The following is a 15,020-nucleotide window of genomic DNA, read 5'->3' as shown; positions in this document are numbered from 1 at the left end:
ATTTTCTCCAGTGTTCCATTCATGTTCAGAAGAAGGTTATAGAACTGTTAATACAGACATTTCAATCTAAATACAGCAGATATAGAAGACTGAAAAAAACACAAGTTCACTGACTAAAAATATCTTATTATTATTTTATTTATGTATTACAGATTGATTTATTTTCTTATTAATTCTTAATTTGTTTATTCATTTTTCATATTTTGTGTTAAAAAATAAAAATAAAGAGATTTGAGAAGATTGGAATTTTTTAACCATGTCTTTCTTGTGGAAAACCTAATGCGGCCCAGCCTCACCCAGACTCTGCCTGCAGCGGCCCCCAGCTAAATTGAGTTTGAGACCCCTGTCCTACACCATAAATCAGTAAGAGAGGGTACGACCTCTCTCATGGCCCCAAGTGGTGTGTGCATGCCAGAGCACTCTGGAAGGCACACAGAGTCTTTACAGACTACTCAGGATCAAACCTCTATCATTATGCAATCGATTATACAACTCTAAGCATATATGAGTAAATATTTCTAAGCATCAATCAACAATATAAACCTTACAGCTGGTTTTAATAACAGAATTCATTTGTTTCTCAAACGAGAAAGAGCTATCGAGAAACACTCCTAAATCTTTAGTTCTGAACTTTTCCAGTGGGCCAAGGTCAACATTATCTGCTAATGCTAAATAGGCTGCCGTTATTAACTAATGCTAATTTGACATGAATTAGCATTATGCACTAATGCTAACACTTACTTTTTTTAAAAATGTGAGTAGCTAATGCTAACACTATTTCCCTTAACTTTATAACAATGTGAACGGCTAATGCTAACACTCTTTTTCCTAGCATTATAACATTGAGCTGCTAATGCTAAGTAGGCTGCCATTAGCACCTACGTCTAATTTAAGGCAAATACGCATTAGAACCTAATGCTCATATCGTTTTCCTTTGCTTTATAACAATGTGAGCAGCTACTGCTAAATAGCATTAGCTAATAACAGCAGTCTAATTTAATGCAAGTTAGCCTCATTTGCATTACAACGATGTGAGGAGTTAACGCTAAGTATGCTGCCATTAGTGGCTAATTCTAATTAGGGGTGAATAAATATTATTGAATTCTAATTTTTCCCTTGCGATGTGAAGAGTTAATGCTAAATAGGATGCCATTAGTGGCTAATTCTAATTTTAGATGAGAAAGCATTAGAAGCTAATGCTAATACCATATTTTCTTGCTTTATATCAATATTAGTAGGTAATGCTAAGTACGTAGCCATTATTAGCTAATGCTAATTTAGGTGAATTAGCATTATCCACTAATGCTAACACTGTTTTTGCCAACTCTTTTCCCTTGCATTATAACAATATGAGCAGCTAATGCTAAGAAGGCTGCCATTATTAGGTAATGCTAATTATTATGTGTGTTAGCATTATCCGCTGCTGCTAGCAATGTTTTATCTTACCTTTTAACAATATCAGCAGCTAATGCTAACACTACTTTAATTTCAGTTAAACCTACTTAGCATTAATTAACTTTATTTAGCATTAAGAAGTTTTTGCTATAGGCTACCATTAGTGGCTAATGCTAATTTTAGGTAAATAGAAATTGGCAGCTAATGCTAATACCATATTTTCTTGCCTTATAACAATGTGACCAGCCAATGCTAAGCAGGTGCTATTATTAGCTAATACTAATTTGAGATGAATTAGCATTATCCGCTTATGCTAACAATGTTTTTTCTTACTTTTTAACAATACGCCATTAGTGGCTAATTCTAATTTTAGATGAAAAAGGATTAACAGCTAATGCTCATACTGTTTGCTTTGTAAGAATGACAGCAGCTAATGATATGAAGTCTACCGTTATTAACTAATGCTAATTTGATGAGAATTAGCATTATCCGATAATGGTAACTCTTTTCCCCTGCATTATAACAATGTCAGGAGTTAATGCTAAGTAGACTGCCATTAGGGGCTAACTCTAATTAGGGGTGAATAATTATTAGCAGCTAATACTAATACCGTTTTCTCTTTTTCCTTATAACAACTTGAGCAGCTAATGCTAATTTGATGCGAATTAGCATTATATTAGTGAGCAGTTAATGCTAAGTAGGCTGCCATTATTAACTAATACTACGTTGACGTGAATTAGCATTATGCGCTACTGCTAATACTGTTTTCTCTTACTTATTAAAAATGATAGTAGCTAATACTAATACTCTTTTCCGTTGGGTAACAACAAAGTGAGGAATTAATGCTAAGTTGGCTGCTTTTAGCGGCTTATTCTAATTAGGGGTGAATAATTATTAGCAGCAAATGCTAATACCGTTTTCTCTTTCCTTATAACAATATGAGCAGTTAATGCTAATTTGATGTAAATTAGCATAATATTAGTGAGGAGTTAATGCTAAGTAGGCTGCCATTAGCAGCTAAAGGTAATTTGAGGTGAATAAGCACTAGTAGCTAATGCCAATACCCTTTTCTCTTGTGTTATAATGATGTGAAACGTTAATATTGTTCTCAAACAACAGAATGAGAATGAAATATTGATTCTAACAGGGCCCATAAACAGCATTAGCTTAGCAGCATTAGCTTATCAGAATCTCCATCATGGTCACACAAATCCTTAGCGGAGCAAAGTGGCCTACTTAGCAATAGCTGCTGTAGAAAGCAAAGGGAAAACAGTATTAGCATTAGCTGCTAAATGTGCACTTGAGAACAAATCTATTGTGAATTCAGCCGTGAATGTAGTGTTTCCAGTAAGCTTCCATTTCCAAATGTTAGCTGCTCCTGTCTGCCTCTTTGTCACACACACAGACTGAAATGATTCACAGCCTTGTTTCATCCTTCTGTCAGTGTCACTGACTGTCACTGTGACTGTGGACATACAGCATGGGAAACACACACATGGCTGATACTTGTATCTAAAGTTACAAAATGTTGTCTCTGTCCAAATATTACCTAACTGTAAGTCTACTTTTAATGAAACTCTCAACATGACTTATCAGTTATCATTAATGTTCCTGCAAACAGACTCCTTGAAGACCCCCTACATAAATATCCATGTACTATCCAGCTAGACTAGTGTGTCTGTCCCTGAAAATATTCCTGCATGTGTGATTGTTCATGTCTCATCTGCAGGAAACAAACAGGAAGTGAGTGAAAGACACAGGAAATGATTCCAGCTCTTCCTCCTATATCAGACATTCTCTCCATACCTGAGAGTGTCCAGTCTCCAGCCTGGATCCTTCAGTCCAGCCGACAGAAGCTTCATTGCTGAGTAACCTGGATGATTGTAGCTCAGGTCCAGCTCTCTCAGATGGGAGGGGTTGGAGGTCAGAGCTGAGGCCAGAGAAGTACAGCCTTCCTCTGTGATCAGACAGCCTGACAGACTGCAGACACACAAAACAACAATCCATCTGTTATCCATCTCTATAGCAGCATAACTAAGTGATGGTTCAGGGTCACCTGATCCAGCTCTAACTATAAGTTTTATCAAAAAGGAAAGTTTGAAGCTGATCGTCAAAGTAGAGAGGGTGTCTGTCTCCTGAACTCAAACTGGGAGCTGCTTCCACACCCAGTCCAACATAGCCAGGCTTTCTTTGCTGCTTTGACAAAACCTCAAATCCCAGTCAGAGATGGTGAGCATCATCACAGTGATGATCATTTCTCTGTTAACCCAGGCTTTCTGCTTCAGGATCTGTGCACGCTCACAGAACAAGGAGACCTTTAAACATCATTTCACTAAATGGATGGACTGAGCTCAGCCTACAGATGAACTGGATAAATAAAGATTTGACCTCAGTGTGCTCAGTGTTCCTGTCTATTCCTAACATATTCCTAACATGATAGCTGCACTTTAGAGCTCTAAAACTGGAACTGACACATATTTAAACTCCACATGTTACTCAGTACATTCAGTTCTGACACTCGCCCACAGTCCAACAAAGGAAACATGGAGATCACATCAGTTTGTCACCAAAGTCTAATTATTCCAGAGGGCAGTGTTGATACAACTAAAGTTATTTTTAAGCAAAGTTGAGTTTTTTATTGTCGCAGTACTTCATGTCTGAAGTATCACTTAAATGCATTACACGCTGTTGATGGCAGCAAACAAACCACCCAAACAAACAGAGGTGGGAGGCTTGGGCAGACTACGTAGGATCAGCTTGTGGGAGGAGTCAGGATAAAACCAAAGAAAGACAAGCTAACAAACACCACAGTGAAGTGAGTAGCTACAAACTGCAGGCTGATTAGTGTTGTTGAAGAAGTCGGTCTGAGGAACGTTCTTAGGATCAACAAATGACGGCATGTATGAGCCTCCCTCAAGACGCACCATCACAAGAAGAACACATGAGCTGTAGAAAAAGGAGAGACTATGAAAGCCACGGCGTTACAACGTGCACCAGCTGTTGGTCTCTCTGGAGACTACTGGGCGTGGCTGGGTAACCATGGTTACTTGGGAGTTACAGTACATGATATTAATGAAGAGTGGGAGCTGCGTTCTATAGCAAACAATTTGTTATGAGGTAATCAGCTGATCTTAGTTTAACCGGAAGCCCTTCACAATAATTGCAATGCCTTTATTTTGTACAACTACCATCAGTTCGTCTGTACTGATGGTAACTTAAAGTCACACTAATGTCGTTTAGTTTCTATAGTTTATGTAGTGGAAGTATACTACAGTACCCTGATCACTGATAGGACAGATTTATGTAGATATACACCTTTGTGTTTAACATTACTGCATTATAGTACTGTGATCGTTGTCCTTATATATGGCTATATTAGCTATACTGATGTACGTACATATAACTGGATATGTAACTTATCTATTCATCTTATTTGTCATGTATTTGTATTGTGTACTTCCTTTTTGTAAGAAACCACACACATGATCACAGCCGCAAGAATCAATCAGTGAAAGAATAAAGTGTCTCAAACCAAACCTTAAGCTCTTTATTCCACATGCTGGGATCATTTGGCCTTCAGTGGTGTTCTGGCTGACACACCGGAGTGACCAGAGTGCTAAAGAGTGAATCGGACACACCAGTGTCATCTCTGATATCTCCACTACATTTAATCGTCCTTCAGCTTGTGGCTGCCGTTAGCTGGTCTGCTAGTTAGCTGATTTGCTATTTAGCCGGTGTGCTAGTTAGCTGGTGTGCTAGTTAGCCGGTTCGCTAGTCAGCTGGTGTGCTGACCAGCGAACCAGTAGGTTACAAGATGAGCTTGTCTGTCTGATGAGCCAGCTCTCTCTGTCTTGGTCATTTTGTCCTTGGGCAAAACCTAACCTACCACTACAACTGTAGCTTACCTCCACCAGTGTGTGAATGTGAGAGTGAATGAATACAGGGAGTGCAGAATTATTAGGCAAAGGAGTATTTTGTCCACATCATCCTCTTCATGCATGTTGTCTTACTCCAAGCTGTATAGGCTCGAAAGCCTACTACCAATTAAGCATATTAGGTGATGTGCATCTCTGTAATGAGAAGGGGTGTGGTCTAATGACATCAACACCCTATATCAGGTGTGCATAATTATTAGGTAACGTCCTTTCCTTTGGCAAAATGGGTCAAAAGAAGGACTTGACAGGCTCAGAAAAGTCAAAAACAGTGAGATATCTTGCAGAGGGATGCAGCAGTCTCAAAATTGCAAAGCTTCTGAAGCGTGATCATCGAACAATCAAGCGTTTCATTCAAAATAGTCAACAGGGTCGCAAGAAGCGTGTGGAAAAACCAAGGCACAAAATAACTGCCCATGAACTGAGAAAAGTCAAGCGTGCAGCTGCCAAGATGCCACTTGCCACCAGTTTGGCCATATTTTGGAGCTGCAACATCACTGGAGTGCCCAAAAGCACAAGGTGTGCAATACTCAGAGACATGGCCAAGGTAAGAAAGGCTGAAAGACGATCACCACTGAACAAGACACACAAGCTGAAACGTCAAGACTGGGCCAAGAAATATCTCAAGACTGGTTTTTCTAAGGTTTTATGGACTGATGAAATGAGAGTGAGTCTTGATGGGCCAGATGGATGGGCCCGTGGCTGGATTGGTAAAGGGCAGAGAGCTCCAGTCCAACTCAGACGCCAGCAAGGTGGAGGTGGAGTACTGGTTTGGGCTGGTATCATCAAAGATGAGCTTGTGGGGCCTTTTCGGGTTGAGGATGGAGTCAAGCTCAACTCCCAGTCCTACTGCCAGTTTCTGGAAGACACCTTCTTCAAGCAGTGGTACAGGAAGAAGTCTGCATCCTTCAAGAAAAACATGATTTTCATGCAGGACAATGCTCCATCACACGCGTCCAAGTACTCCACAGCGTGGCTGGCAAGAAAGGGTATAAAAGAAGAAAAACTAATGACATGGCCTCCTTGTTCACCTGATCTGAACCCCATTGAGAACCTGTGGTCCATCATCAAATGTGAGATTTACAAGGAGGGAAAACAGTACACCTCTCTGAACAGTGTCTGGGAGGCTGTGGTTGCTGCTGCACGCAATGTTGATGGTGAACAGATCAAAACACTGACAGAATCCATGGATGGCAGGCTTTTGAGTGTCCTTGCAAAGAAAGGTGGCTATATTGGTCGCTGATTTGTTTTTGTTTTGTTTTTGAATGTCAGAAATGTATATTTGTGAATGTGGAGATGTTATATTGGTGTCACTGGTAAAAATAAATAAATGAAATGGGTATATATTTGTTTTTTGTTAAGTTGCCTAATAATTCTGCACAGTAATAGTCACCTGCACACACAGATATCCCCCTAAAATAGCTAAAACTAAAAACAAACTAAAAACTACTTCCACAAACATTCAGCTTTGATATTAATGAGTTTTTTGGGTTCATTGAGAACATGGTTGTTGTTCAATAATAAAATTATTCCTCAAAAATACAACTTGCCTAATAATTCTGCACTCCCTGTAGTGGGATTGTAAAGGGTCTTTGAGGGTCTCGAAAAGCGCTATATAAATGCAATCCATTATTATTATTAAGAGCATCTTTAGGCCTGACTGTGCTCATCCTTCCTCCAACCTCTCCTTACCAAAGATAACAACTACATCAGTATTAGCTCAATAACAATTTCTGCAATTCAATTGTGGACATTCATTTTTAAACCTTGTGTAAAACGATAAAACCTCAAAGTCTGAGCATTATTCTTTGTGCAAACAGCTCTTGAAGGTTCCCCCGGACTTAGGTTATTTTTATTATTTAATTACTTTCCTTTAAGCAGCTGTTCAGGCTACTAAACACATCCCAGAAATAACAAGTGACACCATTAATAGTAGAGGTGGGAATCACCATACAACTCGCGATACGATATTATCACAATACTTAACGCACGATACGATATTATTGCAATTTTTTAAAATATTTTGCGATATTTAAATTCTGCACATAAAGGTAAACTTTATCAATATTCATTTTATCTAATATCAAAGTCTCACACTCAGTCTTTCTCTCATTTCAGTCAGTTTTATTGTTGACAAACTGAACGGTTTGTATTACAGTCTAGTCCAACTTAACTGAATGCAACCATCTGGTACAATTATAGCTATTCTGAACTATGCAATTTATGAAAACTATGCAGCCCCTTCAGCAACTGAAGAATTTGAAAGTAAATTTAAAATATATATAATTTTACATTAAATAAAAAAGTTTCAAACTTAATTAAAATTAAACATGTCTTAAATTAAAATAAGTAAACTGTCATGTTTATTGCTGCCAAAAAAAAGTTAAACACATTTGGACAGTGAAGGAATGTCAGGATTCTTGCTCAGAAAAAGGATCAACATGCTCTGAAGTCAACATGCTCTGACTCCAGAGCATGTTGACTTCAGAGAAAAAATTGTTTGTAACAAAATATCGATTTCTGCTGTCCCTGTATCGATACATTATTAGCAAACAAAATATCACGATACTACACAGTATTGATTTTTTCCCCCACCCCTAATTAATAGTGGAGCTAACTTTAACAGGTGAAACTGATTTGACCTATAAGGCTACTGCAGTTACTTCTTATCAGGTTTAGTAGGGAAGACATCTGGATGAGGTAGTTAGTAGTATGTAGTTAGTACCGGGCGACTCCCCTCCCCCACATCGGCACCAGAACCCTGTATTATCTACAGGGTAAGACTGCCTGTTTTATCAAACTATGGCCATTACTACTGTGATCATTTGCAGCCCAGTGTGCCGCTCTCTCTGCTGGGATGAACCACTGGAGCTCACCCAGTCATCCCTTTCTTTCTCTCAAGAAGAAGTGAAATAAATATATTTATTATGTTACGAGTCTAATATTCTTTAAATCAAACTGTAATGAATAAATCAAGCAAGAAGATTTGGTGGCTCCACGTGTTGTAGAAGAAAAGATAAACATCTCATTTTGAGAAATCAGCCTTTAAAATTAAGTACTGTGAATAAAAAACAAACAGCGAGCCAATCAGCAGTCGCCAATATCCTCCTAATTTCATTCACAAAGAAATCAAATATATATATTATGGGCACAAAGGAGCCTAAATCTTTAAATTAGGCAGTGCATGAAGTATTTTTTTAAATAAACAAAGACATGACTATAACAACTTTTAGTAATTCAGAGTCCAATTATCCACTCAAATGTGAATAAAAGTTCACTTGACAGCTGTAAAAGTTACCTGTTTATACAATAATATAATTCACATTTCAAATGATCATCTGTGGAAAAGTTTGAATCCTGACCTGAGAGTTTCCACTGCACACTGTGAACTCTTTAGTCCAGCGGACAGAAGCTTCACTCCTGAATCCTGCAGGTCAGAGTTACTCAGGTCCAGCTCTCTCAGACTGGAGGACTGGGAGCTGAGGACTGAGGACAGAGCTTCACAGCTTCTCTCTGACAGGTTACAGCCACTCAGTCTGAAAAATAAAAGACAATCTATAAAACAAGTACTCATGTAGAGTTTGTTAATACATTTCACAACATTAAATGTTGACTTTCTATTTTTTAAAGGAAACATAAACATACTAAGATACAACATCATATGGATGAACTTTAATTAAGAATTCTAAAAACAAACTGTTCCCTGATCTGACCTCAGAGTATTCAGTTTACAGTTTAAACTTTGTAGTCCAGCAGACAGAAGCTTCACTCCTGAATCCTGTAGCATTCTGATACTCAGGTCCAGCTCTGTCAGACTAGAGGACTGCGAGCTGAGAACTGAGGACAGAGCTTCACAGTTTTCCTCTGAGAGTTCACAGATGTTAAGTCTGAAGATAAAAACATGAATACAGATTGTTGTTAAAGTGTAATCAAGGTGCAATAGCTTATTGTCTTGTGCTGAGCAGGTTAGTAAAACTTCACTTTAACTTTGAAATGAATAAAAATGCTATGAAACAAGGATAACTGGATAAAGATATAAACAAAAACAAACATCAAACACATAAACAAACAGAACTAAACATAATACAAATTGATCTGACCTCAGAACATTCAGTTTGGCATGTGGACTCTCCACTGCAGCAGACAGAAGCTTTACTGCTGAAGCCTTCAGGCTGTTGGTACTCAGGTCCAGCTCTCTCAGACTACAGGACTGGGAGCTGACCACTGACAACAAATTTTCACAGCCTTTCTCTGAGACGTTACAGCTGCTCAGTCTGTGAGAGAAAGGAAAAAAACAAAAACAAAAAAAAACAAACAATATATGTGATCAAATTAAATTTGTTTATATGTTGAACCCTTTTTTTTTAAAATTTATTTAAACCTATGAGACTATGAGTGCTACCAGTCCAGTGCACATGATTGGTACCTTGATGGTACCTTGCTCAGGGGTACCACAAGGTAACTATTCGGTGGATTCGACCCCTGACCTTATGATCATGGGGCGACCACTCTGCCTACTGAGCTAATAATTCTGTGTACACTGTCATACAATATTAACTAAAACAATTATTTTAGAAAATTTTAGTAATTCAATAATCATGCTCATTACCTGTGTATTGTGAATAACACTTGATTTTAAACACTAGCTGTATAAAACTCTTCCTGTTAAAGGTGTGTATAAAGGAGATGAGCTGAAATGCAGACTTCATGGAGAATGTTTGCTGTCAGGATATATCAAAGACAAAGCAGAGATCCATCCAGTCTCTTCCACTAAGCCCACAGAGGGACAGACAACCACTCTCACTCACACCTGCATGAAGTTTAGATCACCAGGTAACCTAACTGCATGTCTGTGGACAGTGGGAAGAAACTGTAGAGGACCCAGAGTGAACCCACTGTAATTCTGTGATAACACTGGTTATGGAAGCCTTACAGTTACATATGGTTACTGACAAGAAACACGACCTTAGAGGCAATTTCAGTAATGAAGACCGAGTTTCTCCCTCCATACAGGATGAAAACATGACAGCACAGCAGAGATTTATATTTAAAAAGGGAGGGTGTGCACTGAAAGTGAGATACAAACTTGAACTTAAATTACGAACATCAGAAAAAGATGTAGGTGAAGTCTGGCAGGTGAAGTTTGTGCTTTAGAATAAAACAACCAAACTCCTGGAGTTGGAGACAAATGAACAAGCTGAGGATAATAAACCTGTCAGAGGGGCTGAAGCATCAGAGCTCATGTTCTTATAGGCTGGGTCTGGATTGTCCTTTGATAAGAGTTACAGAACAAAGTGTGTTTTAGAAATGCTGGAGTGAAACATTAAAACTACCATATATTTACTGAGTGACTGATGATCATTTAATTCACTATTTAAAAAAAAATGTTACAGTGCTCTTTGAACCCAGCATTTCTGATTTATTTCCCATGATTTTAACAATGAAGCGATGACAACATGTTTACTCACAGAGCTTTGTTGGAGGCTTTGACCACTGGCAGCATTCTCAGAAGAGCCTCCTCTGAAGCAGAGTATTTCTTGAAGTCAAACTCATCCAGATCTTCTTCTGATGACAGTAAGATGAAGGTCAGAGCTGAGCACTGAGCAGGAGACAGTTTACCTGTGGAGAGACTTCCTGAAGTCCTGTATTGTTGGATCTCCTCCACTAGAGAACGATCATTCAGTTCATTCAGACAGTGGATCAGATTGATGCTTTTCTCTGCAGACAGATTCTCACTGAGCTTCTTCTTGATGTACTGGACTGTTTCCTGATTGGTCTGTGAGTTACTTCCTGTCTGTGTCATCAGGGCTCGTAAGAGAGTCTGATTGGTCTGCAGTGAAAGACCCAGGAGGAAGCGGAGGAACAAGTCCAGGTGTCCATTTGGACTCTGCAAGGCCTTGTTCACAGCACTCTGGTAGAAGTGTTTCTTTGCAGAATATACTGTTTCAGACTTCTTGGATGTTGTTTGTTGTTCTTCCAGCAGATTGAGTCCAGAGTTGATGAAGGTCAGATGGACATGAAGAGCAGCCAGAAACTCCTGAACACTCAGATGGATGAAGCAGAACACCTTGTCCTGGTACAGTCCTCTCTCCTCTTTAAAGATCTGTGTGAACACTCCTGAGTACACTGAGGCTGCTCTGATATCGATGCCACACTCTGTCAGGTCTGATTCATAGAAGATCAGGTTTCCTTTCTGCAGCTGAACAAAAGCCAGTTTTCCCAGAGACTCCATCATCTTCCTGCTCTCTGGACTCCAGTGTGCATCCGTCTCAGCTCCTCCATCATACTTGACCTTCTTCACTTTGGCCTGAACCACCAGGAAGTGGATGTACATCTCAGTCAGGGTCTTGGGCAGCTGTCCTCCCTCTCTGGTTTCCAGCACATCCTCCAGAACTGTAGCAGTGATCCAGCAGAAGACTGGGATGTGGCACATGATGTGGAGGCTTCGTGATGTCTTGATGTGGGAGATGATCCTGCTGGCCTGCTCCTCATCTCTGAATCTCTTCCTGAAGTACTCCTCCTTCTGTGGGTCAGTGAACCCTCTGACCTCTGTCACCATGCCAACACAGTCAGGAGGGATCTGATTGGCTGCTGCAGGTCGTGTGGTTATCCAGAGGCGAGCAGAGGGAAGCAGTTTCCCCTTGATGAGGTTTATCAGCAGCACATCCACTGAGGTGGACTTTCTAGGGTCAGTTAGGATTGTAGTTTTGTGGAAGTCCAGAGGAAGTCGACACTCATCCAGACCATCAAAGATGAACACAACCTGGAAGTCTTCAAAGCTGCAGATTCCTGCTTCTTTGGTTTCAGTAAAGAAGTGATGAACAAGTCCCACCAAGCTGAACTTTTCCTCTTTCAGCACATTCAGCTCTCTGAAAGTGAATGGAAATATGAACTGGATGTCCTGGTTGGCTTTGTCTTCAGCCCAGTCCAGGCTGTATTTCTGTGTTAAGACTGTTTTCCCAATGCCAGCCACTCCCTTTGTCAGCACTGTTCTGATTGGTTCGTCTCTTCCAGGTGAGGCTTTAAAGATGTCTTCTTGTCTGATGGTTGTTTCTGGTCTGTCTGGTTTCCTGGATGCTGTTTCAATCTGTCTGACCTCATGTTCATCATTGACCTCTGCAGTCCCTCCCTCTGTGATGTAGAGCTCTGTGTAGATCTGATTCAGGAGGGTCGGGTTTCCTGCTTTAGCGATGCCCTCAAACACACACTGGAACTTCTTCTTCAGCTTAGACTTAAGTTTACGATGACAAACAGCAGCTGGAAGTTCTGAATAATAATAATAAAAATACAACTTTAACAATCATATTTTACAAAATGCTGATGACAATTTCTGACCCACTGAGAAATGACTGAACACAGTGGTGCCACAAGTCTCTCATTTATCCAGCAGCTTAAATCTTTAGATAAATCCTCTTACGTCTCTGCAGACGGTCAGCCAGCTCCTCCTGCTTCATTCTCCTCAGGAAGTCCACTGTGATCTTCACAAATGCCTCTCTGCTGTTTCTCCTCTGCTCATCATCCTCCCTCTGAAACTCCAAGCACTGGGGCTTATTTGGATTCAGAGCCTTCTGGATCTTCTTCAGCTCGTTCTTCACAAAAGTGATGATGTTGTCCTCCAGCAGCTGGAACAGAATATTTATGAATGACCCACCACTCTGAACTTTAGTCCACACAACATCCACTTCTTTACGATCAAGGGGCATATCATCCACGACCTCTTTACCAATTATAGGTTTGACTTTATCTGATTAACTGAGACTTTGTCCACAATTCCATGATCCCAAAACGTTGATGCTGTTCATATGAATGCAGCGATTTCAGTGGGAGAAACATTTCACTGGTGTTCAGAGCTGAACTACCAACAGGTTGATGATCAAAGCCAGAAACTTGGAGATGTTTCAGGTGACTGAGTTGATCGTACAGACAACTGGTCTTAAAGGTTCACTCTGTTTACGCATACAGATCAGTATTTAAGGTTTGACTCTCATCATCCACTGGAGCACAAACTGGGCGTCATCAGGACACTACAACACAGAACAAACACCATCCCCACAGACACAGCAGCCAGCGAAGCAGAAGAACTTCACATCAAGAAGGCCCTAAGTAAATGTGAACGCTGGTTTGAGGGCGGAGTCAAGGAGGCCATTTATGTGAAAAGGAAAGACCATCTCTGAATGGAGGAGGGGCCTAAGGGTACATTTGTCACCATCTTACATGCTGTGATTGCAGCCATTCCCCAGCTCTCTGTGAACTGGACTCATGACCATTGATCAACAACCATTGATCAATGGTCCTGACAATATGCGTACCAATGATCAATGAACTGACCTCCCAGCCCATTGTTCCTTCAGTGGGTTGGTTTCAGTCATACAAATGTCCTGTTTATGAGATTGAAACCTGCAGTCAGCTGAGACTGAAGAAGTCACCTGATGATGATGAAACGTTTCTCCCACTGAAAACATCCAGATGAACAGAATCAAGCTTTTTGGGATTTACGTACCTGGATGATTGAGCATCAAGACACAACTCTGTGACTTTTCTCAGATGAATAAATCAGTTATTTTATCTACTGTGTGTCAACTGGCTGAACCTCCTCCAACTGTCTACTGTCTCCCTAAACTCAACAATGACTTCGTGATCTATCCATTCTCTGACCAAACACATCCTGCTGCAGGAGGTTAACATAGCAGCCAATGATGATCCCACTCACTGTGAACAACACATTTGGACCTGATTTGCTGCTCTGGTTTACACGTGAACTTCCACTGCTGCTGTCACCAACTTGAGAGGCTCTACAGAAAAACTGGACTTGTCCATAAAAATCATAAACTACATTACAAGGACAGCATTGCTCAATCAACTAATTACTATGGTAAATGGCCTGCATTTGTATAGCGCTTTTCTAATCCATAGGACCCCAAAGCGCTTCACACTACATTCAGTCATTCACCCATTCACACACACATTCACACACTGGCGATAGCAAGCTACATTGTAGCCACAGCTGCCCTGGGGCGCACTGACAGAGGCGAGGCTGCCGGACACAGGCGCCACCGGGCCCTCTGACCACCACCAGTAGGCAAACATGGGGTTAGTATCTTGCCCAAGGATATTTGGCATGCAGCCAGGATGCAGCCTGGGATCGAACCACCGACCTTCTGATTAGTGGCTGACCTGCTCTGCCACCTGAGCTACAGCCACCCAACTGACATGTTATCTCTTCTAACTAAGGTACAGACACTCAAACTTGCTGCTTTCAGTGAGAAGTCAAATGTCTGAATATGAGCTGGAAGCCACTGAGAGTCCTCCTCCTTCCCGTGGGGTTTACTTTCTCTACTACTTTCACTATAAACACGCCCCTTTCATGCACCTGCAGAGGGCCACCAGCAGATGGAGCTGTCTTAAACAAATCCACTTGGATAGTTAGCTGTAGATGACTTTATCAGTATGATTGTAGGATTTTGAGTTATTCTTTAGATTTATTTCAACTCTTATATTGTGCACAAGTGTTGAGCGACCCATAATTTCTCTGTACTTTTCATAAGAGCAGCCAGACTTTCAGCTAGTTTTTCTTTGCTCTGCAGGTTTTATGAAGGTGTGTCAAAGTTGTTCTTTGGACATTAGCTGCTTATTAAATCATTTTCAGTCCTCATACAGGAACATTCTTCAAGCTAAATCCAAGTGTGTTAGACC

General features: G+C 40.4%; 1 protein-coding gene across 1 annotated transcript in view; it reads right to left on the bottom strand.

Moving 5' to 3' along the window:
* The window catches only part of LOC143416103 (protein NLRC3-like), a 19,169-nt gene extending 6,139 nt beyond the window's left edge, over window positions 1-13,030 (bottom strand). Inside the window, exons 1-6 of the mRNA XM_076881483.1 lie at window positions 12,745-13,030; window positions 10,796-12,593; window positions 9,428-9,601; window positions 9,041-9,214; window positions 8,690-8,863; window positions 3,202-3,375 (exon numbers count right to left, since the gene is read on the bottom strand). Coding sequence (XP_076737598.1) covers window positions 3,202-3,375; window positions 8,690-8,863; window positions 9,041-9,214; window positions 9,428-9,601; window positions 10,796-12,593; window positions 12,745-13,030 — 2,780 coding nt within the window. The remainder of the gene's footprint in view (window positions 1-3,201; window positions 3,376-8,689; window positions 8,864-9,040; window positions 9,215-9,427; window positions 9,602-10,795; window positions 12,594-12,744) is intronic.
* Window positions 13,031-15,020: the final 1,990 nt, after the last annotated feature.

Source organism: Maylandia zebra, unplaced genomic scaffold (genome assembly GCF_041146795.1).
Source record: "Maylandia zebra isolate NMK-2024a unplaced genomic scaffold, Mzebra_GT3a scaffold11, whole genome shotgun sequence".
Classification (NCBI taxonomy): domain Eukaryota; kingdom Metazoa; phylum Chordata; class Actinopteri; order Cichliformes; family Cichlidae; genus Maylandia; species Maylandia zebra.
Note: the sequence above shows the minus strand (reverse complement) of the source record. Positions and strands in the feature narration are given on the sequence as shown.